This window comes from Protopterus annectens, chromosome 13.part0 (assembly GCF_019279795.1).
Source record: "Protopterus annectens isolate FY-2018-M chromosome 13.part0, PAN1.0, whole genome shotgun sequence".
Taxonomy (NCBI): Eukaryota; Metazoa; Chordata; order Ceratodontiformes; family Protopteridae; genus Protopterus; species Protopterus annectens.
Window position 1 is genome coordinate 1,369,985,651 of NC_056747.1, and position 21,176 is coordinate 1,370,006,826.

Here is a 21,176-nt window from a genome sequence, read left to right on the forward strand (position 1 = left end):
ATGCTGTGGTCTCCTGTACTGCTTTCAGCTTTGATTCCTGAGCAGATGGACTCTGTGACTTCAACATGCCACCTCCATGGTGATCTGCCTATCGTGGGTCCCACCCTCCAGGGGTGGACAGTGGGAAAACTACATGGCTATGTCCCACCTCTGTAGACTGACAATGCACTCTCCGTGGTCCTGCACTCATATGCAACCTTGTATGCACTCCAGCAAGTTCTCTGATACATACCCGCAGTAAAGCAGTTGCATGCCTCTTCAGTATATCTTCAAACCCCCCCCCCCAAGAGAGATAGGCTAGTGGGCATAGCACTTTCTCTCTTCCCCAACACTTCATTGGCTCCTGCAATGCCAGGGCTGTTAATTCAAGCCTCATCAGCTGGGTCATAAGTAGAACTCCCTCCCTCTGTACCATGCACCAAACATCTGTTGCCTGAAAAGGTAGTGGGCAAGTACCATATGACATAAAGTAAAGTATTAAATAATGCAGCTTATAAGTTATAGTGAATATAACCACATACAATCTGGATGGCTGTTCTAAAGCCATTAACTGTTTGCACCAACACTTTTTCTCATGTTTCCTATAATAACCAATAATATTCTTAAAACAGTGTGCCCATTTTGCAAAATGTTCTACATTCGTGCTCACAAATGGCTAACGCTTGAGCTTAGCATATTTTCTTACCTCAGCAAACAGTTTAGAATATGTAAATAGAACAATATGGGCAAATGTGCCATAAAAGAGATCAAGAAAGGCATCACCATAATAGACATTTAAGGGTAAAGAAAAAGAAATGAGAAAAAGAACCCGAAACAGGCATTTGTACCTGTAAAAGCACAGAAATAACGAGACTATTTTTCATCTGTACAGAGCGAGTGCCATTGTTGCTTATGACAGCTCCTGCTTCGACTAAGATACCTACAGTGTGTGCAGGCACTTGTAATGCTCACTTCAGGCACTTGTGAGAACTAAACAGCAACTTACTGCGTCAAAAAGGAATGTATGGAGTGAAATGTGAACACATGGGGTGAAACATGAACACGTGGAATGAAATTGGAACACATGAGGTGAAACATGAATGTGTCATGAAATGGCAACACATGGAGTGAAACATGAACACGTGGAATGAAATGGGAACACATGGGGGGAAACATGAACATGTGGAATGAAATGGGAACACATGGGGTGAAACTAACATGTGGCATGAAATGGGAACACATGGGGTGAAACGAACATGTGGAATGAAACTGGAACACGAGGTGAAACATGAATATGTCATGAAATGGCAACACATGGAGTGAAACATGAAAATGTGGAATGAAATGGGATCACATGGGGTGAAACATGAACATGTGGAATGAAATGGGAACACATGGGGTGAAACTAACATGTGGCATGAAATGGGAACACATGGGGTGAAACATGAACATGTGGAATGAAACTGGAACACGAGGTGAAACATGAATATGTCATGAAATGGCAACACATGGAGTGAAACATGAACATGTGGAATGAAATGGGAACACATGGGGTGAAACATGAACATGTGGCATGAAATGGGAACACATGGGGTGAAACATGAACACGTGGAATGAAATTGGAACACGAGGTGAAACACGAATATGTCATGAAATGGCAACACATGGCGTGAAACGAACACGTGGAATGAAATGGGAACACATGGGGTGAAACATGAACATGTGGAATGAAATGGGAACACATGGGGTAAAACTAACATGTGGCATGAAATGGGAACACATGGGGTGAAACATGAACATGTGGAATGAAATTGGAACACATGAGGTGAAACATGAATGTGTCACGAAATGGCAACACATGGAGTGAAACATGAACACGTGGAATGAAATGGGAACACATGGGGTGAAACATGAACATGTGGAATGAAATGGGAACATGGGATGAAAGATGAACATGTGGCATGAAATGGGAACATATGGGGTGAAACAAACACATGTCATGAAATGGGAACACAGAGTAAAACATGAACATGTGGCATGGAATGGAAACACATGGGGGTAAAACACAATGAATCACTATTAATTTGTGTGGCCCAAACTCTCTGCAAACTCCAGGAATTTACCCAAACTTCTTATCTCTACAGAAACCTGGTTGAACTCATACCTGTCCCTTAACCCTAACAAAACAAGGACCTCCACCCTGCTGACAAGTTTTTATTAAAAACAACCAAGTCTAATAACTCAACTGGAGACTCACTTTACTACTGCTGCATCCCAAAAATATGGACCACCACCCAAGACCACATCAAACTCACTGACAAGCACCCTCTCAGAACACATCATACTCTGACAAAACACCCTCTCAGAACACATCAGACTCGCTGACAAACACCCTCCCAGAAACATCAAACTCTCGGACAAACATCCTTCCAGAACACATCAGACTGGCTGACAAACACCCTCTGAGAACACATCAAACTCGCTGACAAACACCCCCACCCAGAACACGTGAAACTCGCTGACAAACACCCTCCCAGAACACGTCAAATTCGCTGACACCCTCCCAGAACACGTCAAACTTGCTGAGAAACATCCTCCCAGAACACATCAAACTCGCTGATAAATACCCTCCCAGAACACATCAAACTCGCTGACAAACACCCTCCCAGAACACGTCAAACTCGCTGACAAACACCCTCCCAGAACACGTCAAACTGGATGACAAAGACCCTCACAGAACACATCAAACTTGCTGACAAACACCCTCCCAGAACACGTCAAACTCACTGACAAACAGCTTCTCAAAACACATTAGACTCGCTGACAAACGCCCTCCCAGAACAAATCCAACTCACTGACAAAGACCCTCAGAACACATCAAACTCACTGACAAACACCCTCCCAGAACACATCAAACACTGACAAACACCCTCCCAGAACACATCAAACTCACTGACAAACACCTTCCCAGAGCACATCAAACTCGCTGACAAACACTCTCCCAGAACACATCAAACTCGCTGACAAACACCCTTTCAGAATACATCAAACTCCCTGACAAACACCCTCCCAGAACACATCAAATTTGCTGATAAACACCCTCCCAGAACACATCAAACTCACTGACACACACCCTCTCAGAACACATCAAACTCTCTGACAAACACCCTCCCAGAACACATCAAACTCGCTGACAAACTCACTCCCAGAACACGTCAAACTCACTGACAAACACCTTCTCAAAACACATCAAACTCACTGACCAGCACCCTCCCAGAACACATCAAACTCGTTGATAAATACCCCCCCAGAACACATCAAACACGCTGGCAAACACCCTCCTAGAACACATCAAACTCGCTGACAAACACTCTCCCAGAACGTGATGACAAACACACTCCCAGAACACATCAAACTCGCTGACAAACACCCTCTCAGAGCACATCAAACTCGCTGACAAACACCCTCCCAGAACACGTCAAACTCGCTGACAAACACCTTCCTAGAACATGTCAAATTCGCTGACAAACACCCACCCAGAACAAGTCAACTCGATGACAAAGACCCTCACAGAACACATCAAACTCACTGACATACACCCTCCCAGAACACGTCAAACTCACTGACAAACACCTTCTCAAAACACATTAGACTTGCTGACAAACACCATCCCAGAACACATCAAACTCACTGACAAACACCCTCCCAGACCACATCAAACTCGCTGATAAATACCCTCCCAGAACACATCCAACTCGCTGACACCCTCTCACTGCCCAAAATCTTCCCACAACACATCAAACACTGACAAACACCCTCCCAGAACACAAACTCGTGACAAAACACCCTCCCAGAACACATCAAACTCACTAACAAACACCCTCCCAGAACACATCAAACTCGCTGACAAACACTCTCCCAGAACTTGATGACAAACACGCTCCCAGAACACATCAAACTCGCTGACAAACACCCTCTAAGAACACATCAAACTCCCTGACAAACACCCTCCCAGAATACATCAAACTCGCTGACAAACACCCTCCCAGAGCACATCAAACTCGCTGACAAACACCCTCTCAGAACACATCAAACTCTGACAAACACCCTCCCAGAACACATCAAACTCGCTGACAAACATCCTCCGAGAATACATCAAACTCACTGACAAACACCTTCCCAGAGCACATCTAACTCGCTGATAAATACCCTCCCAGAACACATCAAACCCGCTGACAAACACCCTCTCAGAACACATCAAACTCGCTGACCCTCCCAGAACACATCAAACTCGCTGACAAACACCCTCCCAGAACACATCAAACTCGCTGATATATACCCTCCAACAACACATCAAACTCGCTGACAAACATCCTCCCACAACACATCAAACTCGCTGACAAACACTCTCCCAGAACGTGATGGCAAACACGCTCCCAGAACACATCAAACTCGCTGACAAACACCCTCTCAGAACACATCAAACTTGCTGACAAACACCCTCCCATAACACATCAAACTCGCTGACACTCTCCCAGAACTTGATAACAAACACCCTCCCAGAACACATCAACCTTGATGACAAAGACCCTCCCAGAACACGTCAGACTCGCTGACAAACATCCTCCCAGAACAGGTCAAACTCGCTGACAAACACTCTCCCAGAACACGTCAAACTCATTGACAAACACCCTCCCAGAACACATTAAACTCACTGACAAACACCTTCAGAATACATGAAACTCGCTGACAAACACCATCCCAGAACACGTCAAACTCGCTGACAAACATCCTCCCAGAACAGGTCAAACTCGCTGACAAACACTCTCCCAGAACACGTCAAACTCATTGACAAACACCCTCCCAGAACACATTAAACTCACTGACAAACACCTTCAGAATACATGAAACTCGCTGACAAACACCATCCCAGAACACGTCAAACTCGCTGACAAACACCCTGCCAGAACACATCAAACTCGCTGATAAATACCCTCCCAGAACACATCAAACTCGCTGACAAATACCCTCCCAGAGCACGTCAAACTCGATGACAAAGACCCTCCCAGAATACATCAAACTCGCTGACAAACACCCTCCCAGAACACGTCAAACTCGCTGACAAACACCCTCCCAGAACACGAGACTCACTTACACCCTCCCAGAACACATCAGACTCGCTGATAAACACGCTCCCAGAACACATCAAACTCTCTGACAAACATCCTCCCAGAACACATCAGACTCGCTGACAAACACTCCCTTAGAACACATTAAACTCGCTGACAAACCCTCCCAGAACACATCAAACTCACAAAATGGTAGCTAAAGATAGATTCCCTTGTATGTTGCAAGCAAAACAACACTTATTCTAAAATCAGAAAGGATCGTCATGACCATAAGAATTATAGACCCGTGTCAGATTTAAAGCTGGATGCTGAAATGTATGCAAAAATCCTGGGCTTGCAAAACTGTAACAATGTGGAACATAATTGGTATGATGCACAGAACTGACTTTATGAAAGGTAGATCACTGTTGGATCGCAAAGTAGTGAACAAACTGACTCAAAAAGGGTAAACCTAGACCCTAATTTCTTTGTGGCTCTAGAGGCTAAGAACGCCTTCAAGTGAGCCACTAGGGAATATATGTATGATGCACATAGGCAATTAAGACTCCACTTGGTGGTGGTGAACAGCACCACGGTGTCAGAACAAGCCCTAGAAGGTTCACTGTTTTAGAACCTGAAGTACTTGACATATTCACTATTTTATTCATTATTCATAACTGCAGTACTAATTGAATTATCATCATTAACAAAGTCCCCTAACCATTCTGTAATTAAATTATTCACAGCCAGAGTTTGTCAAAATTTGGATTCCTCTATCCATTCCCTTATACATTTACCTATAGTTGACATTGCTACTTTATGCTGAGAATAACATACATCTGTTGCATTATCCGATTTCATTTTCAAAATGCTCTATAAATCATTTAGTTTACTGCAGCATTCACTGATATTATCTTTGTTACTATTACTCATCTTGAGAAATGCTTAAAAGGTAGTATGTACTTAAAATATTTGTATTGAAATTATTAAATGCAAGTAATCTCCGTGGTATCCCTGAAGTCTCAAAACAACCCACTAAAGTGTAGTGGGTCCAAAAACTAAACAGTGTAAGAAACTTCTCTGTGTGGAAGATTTTCAGTCCATATATTTCTAGTTAATCGCTGTATATTAATCAGATCAGACAATAGTAGTAAAAGTAGCAAATGTAAACTCGTCAAGTCAAAAAGTAATAATATAGCAATAACTGACGCTGTGGTAATGCTATGTTACCCACGGTTGGCGTGGTTTGGTCACCAAACAAAGCCAACCGTGGTAAATACAGCATTACCCACACCCAAAAGTGGGTTATTGCTATTATACCATGACATTATTTAAGAAAAGAAACTATTACTTTTCTTAAATAATGGCATAGTATAATGCCTGTTTACTGCCCTTCCGCAGATGTCTGGCATCCGTAGTTCTGATGTACTGCTACCGCGCAGTACATCAGAGTTGAGCAAAAGCAACGGAGAAAGCAAGATCTCCGTTTTTTTTTTGCTATGTTAAATGGGTTTAACATAGCGAGACAGTTTTAAAATAAGCAACGGAGATGTCTGTTGCTTATTTTAACTGTCTCGCTATGTTAAACCCATTTAACATAGCGAAAGAAAAAGCAACGGAGATCTTGCTTTCTCCGTTGCTTTTTTTAAAACCTGTCTTGCTATGTTAAATGAGTTTAGCATAGCGAGACAGCTTTAAAATAAGCAACGGAGATCTCCGTTGCTTATTTTAAAGCTGACTCGCTATGTTAAACCCATTTAACATAGCGAGACTGGTTTTAAAAGTAGAGTTATACTAATGGAAAAAAGTCTGGGCGACCGGACCTTTTTCCATTAGTATAACTCGATTTACAATGTGCATGCTGGCCAATCAGCGTGCACATTTTGGGGGGGTCATGGTATAATAGAAAATATATAACTACAGCATTACTAAGTATTCAAAAGTAATCCAAGCAAGGCAGGCAGTCTGTTTCCAGTCGAAAATCTAAAGGATTAACTAGAAATATATGGACTGAAAATCTTCCACACAGAAAAGTTTCTTACACTGTTTTGAAATTATTAAATGCAGATCTGTTGAAGGAATCCACATTAAAAATTATTAGCTCACAGTTCTAAATTAATAATATAATAAATGTTCAACTACTGTCATTTATTAATTATATACACAGTAATTTTCAGTTTTTAAATCTGTGTACTGTGACACTGTAGTTCACAAAAATTAAAACCTAGAAATTAACTCCATAACAAAATCACTTTGAATTGTTTAACTGTAAGTTAGTTTTACTCCATTCTAAGCATTCTCTTAGTAATAGTCATTTAATGTGTAAAATAAATTCAAGTTCTACAATAAATTACATTTATCTAACAGTTTCTTCAGTCACTAATGGAATGAGCAATATATACACATACATATATTTTTCTGTTCTGTGAAGGATGAATTTTGTTCATAAATGAATTCATTGTTTATCAAGGAGTTCAGCAGCTATGAAGAAGCAACCTCTGTTTACAAAGTCAGTACTTATGATAAAATACCAGCCTGACTAGTTCAACAATCTGCTGTAAGTGAATTACTTCATGTACAAATCCCTACAGTCTCGTAACTCACATGTAAATCAGAATATGATCTTGCCTCACACATGAATCACAACATACCTTTACCTCAACTGTTCCTGGGATGCATAAAAAGCAACAATATGCAAATGCTAGTGGTAATATCTGCGGGGTTTCAGTTGGGTTTACTTCAGATGGTCGACAGACTAAACTGTAGAAACCAACATGATCGAGGCCACAGGATTGATAATTTAGTTTGTTGATCAATCTGAACAACCCAAATAACACAAGCAAACAAAACAAAAAAAGTTTTTTTCAGGCGAGCAAGCCTCCCTACACTCCACGTATGGGGGGCTGCACCCTTCCACTCCCCATTAATTATAAATATATATATCGACTCCAAGACAGTACTACAGTGGGGAAAAGGGCACATACCCCAGTACCCACTGTACCACAATCTCAGCCAAAATGGTAGACTAAATTGTTGATCATGTGGTCTCCACCATTTCAGTTTCGAAAATTTAGTCAGCCGACCAACTGAAGTAGAACCTTACAATCACCTGTCAGTTCTCTTAAACTGGTGGACTGTTGAATTTTACCAGTCATCTCCTTGGGAAGTGACTGCATGCCTCTGAACCCACCATCTCTGCCTGCACCTGTATTACAACACTTATTGGTGCTGCGGTGGTACGGTAGCGTTGTTACCTCACAACAAGAGGTTTTCCCGTTCGATTCTCGGCTTGGCTTGGGAGTTCCTTCTGTGTGGAGTCTGCATGTCCTCCCCGCGGTTGGGTAGCGTTCGAAAGACATGCGTGTGTAAATGGGCGTGCCTTCGTTGAAGGTTGGGCATGGAGCTGGCATGGCGGCATTTCGTAAAAATCTACTGCCAATCATTAGCGGACCGGAGTTCCGCTGTGGCGACCTCTTACCAGGAAAAAGCCGAAAGACAAACAACAACTCTGGGTACCTGCATCATGCCTGGGTGCATTTGTAAGTGCATGTGGATGTTATCAGTGATTGTGCACATATATAGGTGTACCGAACATAAATATTGCTGCACTAACAACAGCATTGCTGCATTTCCCAGTGTGGCTGTACCTCTGTAGAACTTTGTAATAATACACATGCACATCTCAGACGGATATGCAAGTTTGCAGAGCTCTGAACACATAACCATGACACTGTAAGAATTATAATGTTAATCACTGGCTTCCCTGCTTACCTCACACTTGGAATGTTGTAATTCCAGCTTCTGAAACTTATTTTTCCAGTTTGCAAGCAGTGTCTCCTTGTTACGATACTCCATCTCGGTACTCTTCAGTTTATCTCTTTCAGTCCTCAAGTCAGACTTTAACTGTGATTCCCGCATATCTGCCTCTTTTAGCAGCTGTTGCAGCTTTTCTATTTTAGCATGAAGCTCCTATAATACAAGGAAAATGCAGTTATGATAAGGCATGGCATCTCCACTGAACATAAAGCAAATCAGGATAACATAAGGCTGTTTTAAACTGTGTTGCAAATGAGGTAAGATACAGGCCTACCTCAGTGGCTGCTCTGTATTCTGTACCATGTAAACACAGTCCCAATGTTTTATTTATTTCTGCCTTAAATGGTGCCCATAATTACATATAAACTGTTCTTGAAGATTATTTCACATCAATTTCTGGAGCAATATTAAACGATATTAAAAAAAACCCATAAACCCCACAAAATAATTTATGACCACTAAAATAATAAGTAATAACAAAATTAGTCATTTTAGGAGAATCCTTACATATGAACCGAAAACAATTAGGTGTTCAATGCAAACAGTTACATATGACAAAAAAGAAAACTATTTCTGATGCTGCTTATGAAAATGATTTACTTTCAGTAGGTGTAGATCGACTTCTGAGGCAGGTTTGAGCTACACTCATGTTTCACTCTCTGTATAAAAAGAGAATCTCCCTTAGAATCCCTGTAAGCCTTCAACTCATGAGGCCAACATTTTCTGTAGCATTTTATGAAAAAACCTCCAGGACACTACCAGCTTTATGGAACACATTGCCAACTGTAATTATCAACCAAAGCTGTTTAGCAATCTTGAAGAAAAGTTAAAGCTACACCTTATGAATGAATCCACATGTGCTTTAAAGTTCCAGTTAGTCTTTCGCCTTTGGTTACCCCCTTTACATTCTTCACCACGTTAATACTTGATTCATTAGTTAGTTGGAATTGTTGCTAAAATGTTTCTTTTTTTGGAGGCTGGCTAATGCAATACATTCACTAACAATGTAATGCAGTATATAATTGCTTGTGCATGTATAGTACTTTGTGCATGCATTGTGTAATTTGTACAACTGTTAAAAACAGTTTTTTTTTTTTTTTAAACTGAGGTTCCATTCTAATGCCTACACAACGGGATGAGGACTCCACATGTAGCATTACTTTATTCTACAACATGCACTACCGTATGATCTTTACTTTACTTCCTGCTTATCCACTGGCAAAGCTTGTAGCTAAAAAGGGCCATTCTACCTACTTACTTAATAAATGTTTAATAAATAAATACTAATTGCTTACTGCAGATGCAGGTAGTTTCCATTTTTTGTCTTGGGGGCAATCAAGAAATACACACACACACCTGAATGATACACTTAAACAGATTTACAGTTTGCTGCAGTAAGTGACGTATCATATACTACAGCAATAACCCACGGCTGGGTGTGGGTAATGCTGGATTTATCTACGGTTGGAATGGTTTGGCCACGAGGGCGCAGCCCCGAGTGACCAAACAAATTCAACTGCGGATAAAGCGCTACCCACACCCAGCCGTGGGTTATCGCTATTATACAACCAACGGTCCTCGGATCCTTTTCTCAAGTAGAAGGTTTAAAATGAGATAGTCCCAACATTACAGAGTTCATTGGGTGCAAAATAAATACACCAAATACTGAAATGAAGAATTAAGGTGAAATCCTGCCGCACTCCTTGAGCAACCTGTCCATCCTCTCATCTGGTTACCACCGTAACCCAGTGCCTAAAGAAAACAAACTACCGTTGTATTCTTCCAGGTCTCCATAACCCTAGCGATGAAGGATTTGTGAGACTGAAGCAGAAAGAATGAACTCTGTAACGGATTATCTCATAATAAAGTGTGAACAGGTTTGTTTGTTACTAGTAGTCTGAATGGACCTTTTCCCACTGGTATATGCTTGATTTACAATGAGCATGCTGGTTGGGATGACCAATCAGCGTGCTTGTTTTTGAATGTTAATTGCCAGCCATTGTATAATAAGATTTAACCATCATAACACCAGTCAATGCAACAGCATTAATGTGCAACATTCAAGGTCTAGAATATTCTACACAGTGCTAGAAAAACTGGAACGCTGCCCAGTATTAATACCCCATATGTATGAAACTATCTAGATTTCCATAAAAATATCAGTAGAGCTATTTCTTGCTTGTCACCTGCCAACTTGTTTCACTGTCTAACATTATAAGATGCAGTACATGCAGTAACGTTGTACATGAAACAGTGTACATGTGAAACAATAACCTGCCAGGCAAACAATGCTGTTAACTTCTGCTAATAAATCAAAAGCTCTGGTGCATCACTTTCTAATCCCACAGAACGGAGCCCTGCCATTAACAGAAATGTGAACAAAGGCACCGAGTTCAGTGAAGGTGCAAACTGTTCGTTAAAGTAATCGGCTACAGATAAGCACCTTACATCTAGGACACACGGATTTGATCCCCGTCACCTCTGTCAGCAACGTCTGATGCAAAGCTATTCATCGAATGACAACAGCTGAGAAGGAAGATACAAACTACACTAACAACACAAACCAGGGGACTGAGGGAAGTGAAGAGCAAACCGCAGCAGATCAGACTTTTAGCACAGCTGGTAGAAGGTATGCAAACTTTAGAAACAATAAGGTTAATCTGAGATTAATATACATGTTGAGATTGATATACAGCTTGCAATTGTCAGTTACGTTGCACTATCCAACTTAAAAAAAGCCATTTACTTGTACTGTGTTTTTTCAGTTTCAGAACTTATTTCTGTAACACTTACAAGTATTGTAGTAGTTGGGCTACCAAAATGGTAAGGAAGGCAATCTAAAATGTGTACAGGATTCAGTTCTCCCCAAAGAAGGAATAAGACACCCAATAAGTTAGCAGAGAGAAGTAAAGCACATCAGCTGCCAGGAAGGACAGAACCTCTCTCTCTTAAAATGACAGTGCGTCAGTTCAGGTAGTTATTAATATCTGGTAAAAAGACAAGCAGCAAAAGCCCTGGAGGAGGCAGTTATCATAGAGCAATGTGTGACATTCTGCATTCATCCTCTCCAACAGGGAAAGTTCAAACACTGAAGGAAGGCTTATAAAAAGGTCTGTGCTCCGAGAGAGGGGCTTAAAAATACATAGTAAAACAACAGCAGGTACGGAACCAATACGTATCACTCCAGGCATGGCTCTCAGTGGAATGAGGGAGAAATTCAGAAATAATTAAGGACAATCAGGGATACTTTCAAAATATTTACACATTGACACAATAACAGAAAGTGAATTAATACACATTTCCTGAAGTAAACAAAAGGCCAAATTCAATAACACCTACACTAAGTGTACACAATCTGTATTCAAGAATATCCCTACCACATTTTTTATGCTGTCTAGTCACTCAGAAAGATTACACTAAGTGTACATGTAGTCTACACTTTGTGGTAACCTTTATGAATCCCCCTCAGTATTTAAAGCTGCAAGAAATTCAGTAGGAAAACTAAAATTAGGGAGAAAAAGGTATGAGTTATCCTTGTGTTGTCTGTTCACTCAGAATGGTGTACACTTAGTGTAGGCATTAACGAATCCCATGGAAAGTCTATAACTCTAACGTTACTATTTAAGTGTAATTCACCAACTTTTCACCAAAAGTCACTACTTTTAGGAGGGATTAAGGACTGGGCTAAAATGTGAGTCAAAATCAGAGACATCCCTATAAAACTGGGGTAACTGAGAGGTATGACTCCAAGGATGAAAACAGAGGTTACAGTGAGGTCCTCATTTCAGAGAAAGAAGAGGACAGGAAATCACAAATATACTTAGAGTGGCAGAAAACATGAATACAGTGCTGAAGGGAGGAAATACAGTTATGTGGGATACTCAGCATCATGGCATTCATTCGTACAAAAGGATAACTGCTATGGGAATAAATATATATATTCATTTTTATTTGCATGTTTGTTTACTTACTTTTGATGACCAGGAGTAGTCCAGCTCGGTAGAGGCTATTTTAAGGGGATGGATGAGAAAAACAGTCCCAGACAGGTTATGCAATAAGACAAAATTAGAAATGCAAAAAAGTTTACAGACTAATACTTAGAGTTAGTTATGTTTACACATAATATATGTCACAGTTTATATAGCTGTTAATGTGGTAAGTCATATATAGTATAAATAATATGTACAGCAAATGAGTTCAGCCATCTTTCATACAAGATACCGAAATGGATACAGCGCAGATATGAAATGACACTAGTATGATTTAATACTGTCCAAAGAAGTTAAATCCATTTTATAATTCCCTTCACATGCTTTAAAGGACAGGGTATGATAACAGTTATAGTTTTGTACATGATCTAAACTTTGTAAATATTTCACATAGGTTCATAACTGTTTACTATGCCAATGATCACAAGGGCCTTTTCAAGCTTAGCCATGCATCCAACACCTCTGACAAATTCTGGTACCCATGAAAAGTGTAATCATGGGACTGGGAGATGAACCATTTATAGGCGGCCTGTGTCCATCAGAGACATAGGCGCTAAACCAGGGATGAATTGCTTCTTTCTCATTCAATTGTCCAAGTTGTACTTGAATTGGGTTAGGGAGGAACTCTACTTCACATGAACGGGGAGCCTGTCCCAGAGAAGGGTAGTCTCTGGGATACATACCTGTCTCTTCATCAGGTCCTATTTACATCAAGCAAGGGATACGTCTTTAGAATGGGTAAATCTGGTGCTCTTCCCTCAACATCCCCTGAGGAAATACCATCAGCTGCAGCTCCTTGCATCACTAGAGAACAGGTTATCAATGTTCCTTGTAAAGCCAAGAACACTGCATGAATGGGCCCACACAATATCCCAGGATTCTTTCTAAATAGCATGAGACATGACCTCAGGCCATCTGGAATTGCTATTCATCGGTAGCCTCCAAACAGACTTCATACCTCAAGAATGGAGAACAGCAACAATCATCCATCTGCACAAAGGTGGGCCATCTGCAGACTCAAAAGTCTCATCAGTTTCATACGTAAAGCCAATTATCAAGGAAATGATCAATAATCACACGGGAAACTTCCAGACAATGGACCCAACCCAATTTGGTTTTGTTAAGGGTAGGTCATGCCTTCTCAACCTGGTGGATTTCCTTGACAAGTTCACTAAAGCAATGGACGAGGGCAAAATGTTTCACACTGTTAAACCTTGACTTGGCCAAAGCACTGGACACAGTACCCTACTCGGGCATTGTTGATAAACTCGGGAGATTAGGTATAAAACCTTACATCACCCAGTGGATAGCCAGCTGGAGGTTAGGTATAAACCCTTATACAGCCAGTAGATAGCCAGCTGGAGGTTAGCTATAAACCCTTATACCACCCAGTGGATAGCCAGCTGGACATTAGGTATAAACCCTTATACCACCCAGTGGATAGCCAGCTGGACATTAGGTATAAACCCTTATACCACCCAGTGGATAGCCAGATGGAGGTTAGGTATAAACTCTTATTCCACTCAGTGGATAGCCAGCTGGATGTTAGGTATAAACCCTCATACTACCCCACTGGATAGCCAGCTGGACGTTAGGTAGAAACCCTTATACCACCCAGTGTTTAGCCAGCTGCAGGTTAGGTATAAACCCTTATACCACCCAGTGGATAGCCAGCTGGAGGTTAGTTATAAACCCTTATACCACCCAGTTGATAGCATGCTGGAGGTTAGGTATAAATGATTATACCACCCAGTGGATAGCCAACTCGAGGTTAGGTATAAACCCTTATATCACCCAGTGGATAGCCAGCTGGAGGTTAGGTATAAACCCACATGTCACCAAGTGGATTGCCAGCTGGAGGTTATGTATAAACCCACATGTCACCAAGTGGATAGCCAGCTGGATGTTAGGTATAAACCCTCATACTACCCCACTGGATAGCCAGCTGGACGTTAGGTATAAACCCTTATACCACCCAGTGGATAGCCAACTCGAGGTTAGGTATAAACCCTTATATCACCCAGTGGATAGCCAGCTGGAGGTTAGGTACAAAACCCTTATAGCACCCAGTGGATAGCCAGCTGGATGGTAGGTACCAACGCTTATACCATCCAGTGGACAGCCAGCTGGACATTAGGTATAAACCCTCATACCACCCAGTGGACAGCAAGCTGGACGTTAGGTATAAACCCTCATACTACCCACTGGATAGCCAGCTGGACATTAGGTATAAACCCTTATACCACCCAGTGTTTAGCCAGCTGGAGGTTAGGTATAAACCCTTATACCACCCAGTGGATAGCCAGCTGGAGGTTAGGTATACACCCTTATACCACCCAGTGGATAGCCAGGTGGAGGTTAGGTATAAACCCACAAACCAACCAGCGGATAGCCAGCTGGAGGTTAGGTATAAACTCTCAAACCACCCAGCGGATAGCCAGCTGGAAGTTAGGTATAAACCCTTATACCACCCAGTGGATATAGGCAGCTGGAGGTTATATATAGGTTCATAGGTTTATACTAGGCTATCTGCCCTAAGGCATTTATAAGCCTAGCCCAAATTTTTGTGGCTTACGCCACCCCTTATATGAAAAAATACTGTGCCCATTAGTTTGTTGTGCCTCTGTCCAGCAGTGACACAGAGATGATTCCCGGGATAAACCTACGATCTCCCATCCACAGGTCAAGATTTCTCTTAAACACAGCCAACGAGGTGCTCTGCCTCACATGGATCGGGATTTTATTCCACAGCATAGGGAGTCTCTGAGTGATAAATCTATCCCTCCAGCACGTCCTATTTATATCCGTGCTAAGGTTTAAGTCGCTTGCTCTAGTGGTTTTGGTGGATTTGGATTTTTTGAGGTGGAGCATGTCCATTAATTCCGGGTTGGACATGGCCTTGTATGTCAGGCACATGTCACCTCTGAGCAGACGGTATGCAACTGAATAGAGCTGGAGTTTCTTCAATCTGGCAGCATATGACAGATTTTGGAGTCCCTTTATCCTTTTGGTGAGGAACTTTTGGGGTCTCTCCAATTGCTGCAGATGTCGGGTGAGATACATCCCAAATGGGGCATTGTATTCGATCATTGGTCTGATAAGTGAAGAGTACAGGGGAACAATGACCTCACTAGATCTGGATGTGAATCCCTTCATGATCAGGTGGGCAATGTAGAAGGTCTTTCTAACCACTTTAGCAACGTGAGTGTCAAAAGAAAGGCCACTGTCAACCCGGGTCCCCAGGTCCCTGATAACCTCTTCTGTGCTTAGTGGATTGCCACCTATATGGTAGCTTGGGGTTACCTTGTTTTTCCCGAAGGGTATGACTATACATTTTTTGGCATTTAACTTCAGGCCATGGCTCTGGCACCAGCTATCTGTTTCCGTGAGTCCCTTCTGAAGGATATCCGTGTCCGATGCACTTTCCACTATGGTGCCCAGTTTGCAGTAGTCTGCAAACTTTGTCAGCCAAAGTCCTCCCATGTTGGCCTGTACTTCTGAGAAGTAGATGCCGAACAATAGGAGGCCAAGGACCGAGCCCTGTGGGACACCACTTGTGACCGCTTGGAGTCTGACATAGCGCCAGCAACTCTAACCCTGTGGGTTCTGTCCTTAAGCCAGTTTGCAACCCATCTTGTGACATATGGGTTTACATTTAAGCTGGTAAGTTTTTCTACAATACCCGAGTGGGGTATTGTGTCGAAGCCTTTGCAAGGTCAAGGTAGGCTGTATGGACTGCCTTTCCTCATCAATGGCCTTGGTGACTGTTTCAAGAAGTCACCAAGTTCAAAAGGCATGATCTGCCCTTGACGAAGCCAAACTGGGTCGGGTCCAATGTCTGCAAGTCCCCTATATCTTTGTTTATGAGCTCCATTATGATCCTCTCCATAGCTTTGCAGACTAGACCGGTTAAGCTTATGGGGCGTAATTACCAGGGTCCGTAGAGGCACCGCCTTTGTGGAGTGGGACCACAGTTGCCGTGACGCCACTCCTTGGGCATGTATCCTGTGGTAAGGCTGAGATTAAACAGCTGCCTTATGTGCGGGTTTAATTCCTCATTTAGCTCGTGTAGCACACAGCCGGGGACACCATCCGTCCCATTGATGCTGTGTTTTTAGCTTTAAAGAGAGCAGCTTTCACCCGCGCATTTGAGATGTCTGGGAGGCTACACTCTGCTGGGATAGTTATCTCTCCTTTGGGGAGAGGGGTGAAGTTTGCACTGAACCTGTCTGCCAGTATATTGGCAATGTCTGTGGGTTCAGTGATTTTTGTATCATTTTGGACTAATTCTGAGCATATCTGGGAGTTTCCACCCAGGTTCCTAACATAGCTGAAAAAGGCCTTATGATTGTCCTTTGAATCCATGGCAATTTTTCTCTCAAAATTGGCCTTAGTTGATTTTATGAGTGCTCGATTTTTTACTAATAATGATCAGGGGTGACTTCCCTTTTATGGATTTTGTTCTATCATGTAATAGCTTTCTCCTCTTATTGTAAAGTTTGTTAATGGCTGGGGTCCACCAGACTGGAATTTTGCCCTTTGTGGAAAGAGTCTTGGTTTTATTTGGGATTGCCTGATCCATGCAGTCCTGGAGGTGTTCATAGAAGGCATTTGTAAGGGCTTCCACAGCTTTGGTTGTGGTTTCCACTGGCTCAGGGGCCTTGAAGGATACCACACCAGTCTTGAGTAGTGTGAAGTTTGCTTTAGAGAAGTTCTTCACTGTGGTCTTTTTTTTGGGGGTGGGGGGGACTTGTGGATTTCCAGTGAGATTAGTTTATGATCAGATCTCACCAATGAGGGATATACTTCCGTGTGGAGCATTTTGTCCCCATGTTTGTGATAATGAGATCTAGTATATTTTCTCCTCTCGTGGGAACAGTGACTAGCTGTTCCATGGCATTTGAATTTATGAACTCCAGGAACCGTTGGGCTAGAAAGTTAGGGCTTGAGTAATGTTCCCAGTCTATATTCGGGTAGTTGAAGTCACCCAATATGATGGTGTTTGGAGATACATTTATACCCTCCAGTGTCTTCAGGAAGGCTGTGTGGGGTTCCTGAGTTTGAGAGGGTGGCCTGTAGCATGCTACAATTTGTAGAGCAGTTTTGCCTATGGTTAGTTGCACCTGGATGGTTTCCAAAGCTTAGAGGCGTTGCCACCAACCTGGAGGTGTGGGTATCCTTTATGAATATGGATACACCCCCTCCTTTTGTGGTGTGGTCCGGGTTTTGGGGCCGGAATGCATGATATGAGGTAAAACCTAATAGTGCTGGGGTGCTCTCAGGAGCCTTGAACCAGGTTTCAGTTATAGCACAGACATCGATGTTCTCCATACTGAGAAGGGCCTCGAGTGCGTGCATTTTGAGATTTAGACTTCTGGCATTGAGCAGCATTACCCTCAGTTTCTTCCCATTTTTGTTTTCTAGGGTGGTAGGTTTAGAATTTCACCCTTCCCTAAAAAAGGCACTATGGGGTGGCAAGAGCCTTAGCCAATATCCGGAATCCCAGGGGTGACAGGTGCAAGCCGTCCCTTGCAAAGCAGCGTGGCTTGTCAAGCATGTCATCCCAGGCAGACAGAAACCGGATCCCCTTTGAATGACACCAGACATTAAGCCAATTGTTAAAGCTGATCATCTTGTCTCTATATTGTGGCATCATTCTTGGTGAAGGAAGGATACTGCTCAGGGTTAGGGTCATACCTGCCTGGGCTACATAATCAGAGAGCTCCTCTATGTCTCTTTTCATGTAGTCCAGGGAGGTACGTCTCAGGTCGTTCACACCAGCATGGACAATGACTGTCATATTTGTACTTGCCGTGAAGTGACCAGAGTGCTTGTGTTATGTGGCGGATTCTAGCGCCAGTTAGGCAGCTTACTGTGACCCTCTCCTTGTTCAGCCTGGTGAGTGGGACGTCAGTGTGTCTGACTATGGAGTCACCTATGACAAGTATGTTTGGTGTTGTATTTGGCCTTAAGGGCTGTGACTGCTTTGCACACTGCTTTTGTGGTTTATGTGTTGCTTGTGGGGTGTTTTGAGGTAGCAGTTGTTTGGGTGTCTGCTTTGGAGGCCTCTGCTGTTTAGGTAAATTTTTACTCGGAGCCTCCGAGTATGTCTTTGTGTGTTTATGTGTTTGATTCAGTTGTGTGGTAGCATTATGCGAGGCTGGTTTTGTGGTGTTTGTAGTTGCCTTCTCCTCCTGTCTGGTCTTGCCAGTCCTGAGTTGAGAGAGCTCAGCATCTAGTTTGGCTAAATAGCTGCATCTCTCGCAAGTAATTGTGTTATGTGGGAGGAGGAGAGGGTTGTCTGTGTACATGAGGCAGTTATAACATTGCCTCAAGATTCCCAGATTCACCAGCTGGACCGGACACTTATACCACCCAGTGGATAGCCAGCTGGAGGTTTGGTAGAAACCCTTATTCCACCCAGTGGATAGCCAGCTGGAGGTTAGGTACAAGCCCTTATACTACCCACTGGATATCCAGCTGGACGTTAGGTATAAACCCTTATACCAACCAGTGGATAGCCAGCTGGAGGTTAGATAAAAACCTTTATACCACCCAGTGGATAGCCAGCTGGAGGTTAGGTATAAACCCACATGTCACCCACTGGATAGCCAGCTGGAGGTTAGGTATAAACCCTTATACCACCCCAGTGGATAGCCAGCTGGAGGTTAGGTATACACCCTTATACCACCCAGTAGATATCCAGCTGGATGTTGGGTATAAACCCATATACCATCCAGTGGATAGCCAGTGGCACGTCAGGTATAAACCCACATGTCACCCAGTGGATAGCCAGCTGCAGGTTAGGTATAAACCGTTATAACACCCCAGTAGATCGCCAGCTGGAGGTTAGGTATAAAACCTTATACCACACAGTGGATAGCCAGCTGGATGTTAAGTATAAACCCTCATACAACCCTGTGGATAGCCAGCTGGACATTAGGTATAAACCCTTATACCACCCAGTGGATAGCCAGCTGCAGGTTAGGTATAAACCCTTATACCACCCAGTAGATAGCCAGCTGGAGGTTACGCATAAACCCTCATACCACCGAGTGGATAGCCAGCTGGAGGTTAGGTAAAAACCCTCATACCACCCAGTGGATCGCCAGCTGGGGGTTAGGTACAAACCCTTATACCACCCAGTGGATTGCCAGCTGGAGATTAGGTAGAAACCCTTATACCACACAGTGGATAGCCATCTGGAGGTTAGGTAACAAACCCTTAAACCACCCAGTGGACAGCCAGCTGGACATTAGGTACAAACCCATATACCACCCAGTGGATAGCCAGCTGGAGGTTAGGTACAAACCCTTATACCACCCAGTGGATAGCCAGCTGGAGGTTAGGTATAAACCCTTATACCAACCAGTGGAATGCCAGTTGGAGGTTAGGTATAAACCCTTTTACCAACTAGTGGATAGCCAGCTGGAGGTCAGGGATAAACCCTTATAACAAACAGTGGATAGCCAGCTGCAGGTTAGGTATAAACCCTTATACCACCCAGTGGATAGCCAGATGGAGGTTAGGTATAAACCCTTATAACTCCCAGTGGATAGCCAGCTGGAGGTTAGGTATAAACCCACATGTCACCCAGTGGATAGCCAGCTGGAGGTTAGGTATAAACCCTTATACCACCCAGTGTACAGCCAGCTGGATGGTAGGTACCAACTCATTTACCAACCAGAGGACAGCCAGCTGGACATTAGGTATAAACCCTCATACCACCCAGTGGTTAGGAAGCTGGATGTTAGGTATAAACCCTCATACTACCCACTGGATAGCCAGCTGGACGTTAGGTTTAAACCCTCATACCACCCAGTGTTTCGCCAGCTGGAGGTTAGGTATAAACCCTTATACCACCCAGTGGATAGCCAGCTGGAGGTTAGGTATAAACCCTCAAACCAACCAGCAGATAGCCAGCTGGAGGTTAGGTATAAACTCTCAAACCACCCAGCGGCTAGCCAGCTGGAGATTTGGTATAAAACCTCATACCACCCAGTGGATAGCCAGCTGGACGTTAGGTATAAACCCTTATACCAACCAGTGGATAAGCCAGCTGGAGGTTAGGTAAAAACCATTATACCACCCAGTGGATAGCCATCTGGAGGTTAGGTATAAAACCACATGTCCCCCACTGGATAGCCAGCTGGAGGTTAGGTATAAGCCCTGAAACCACCCAGCAGATAGCCAGCAGGAGGTTAGGAATAAACCCTTACACCACCCAGTGGATAGCGAGCTGGAGGTTCGGTATAAACCATTATACCCACCCAGTGGATAGCCA

At 43.0% G+C, this 21,176-nt stretch overlaps 1 protein-coding gene across 1 annotated transcript in view; it reads right to left on the reverse strand.

Moving 5' to 3' along the window:
• The window catches only part of CALCOCO2 (calcium binding and coiled-coil domain 2), a 997,525-nt gene that overhangs the window by 147,892 nt on the left and 828,457 nt on the right, over window positions 1–21,176 (reverse strand). The window contains exon 10 of the mRNA XM_044055399.1: window positions 8,859–9,056. Coding sequence (XP_043911334.1) covers window positions 8,859–9,056 — 198 coding nt within the window. The remainder of the gene's footprint in view (window positions 1–8,858; window positions 9,057–21,176) is intronic.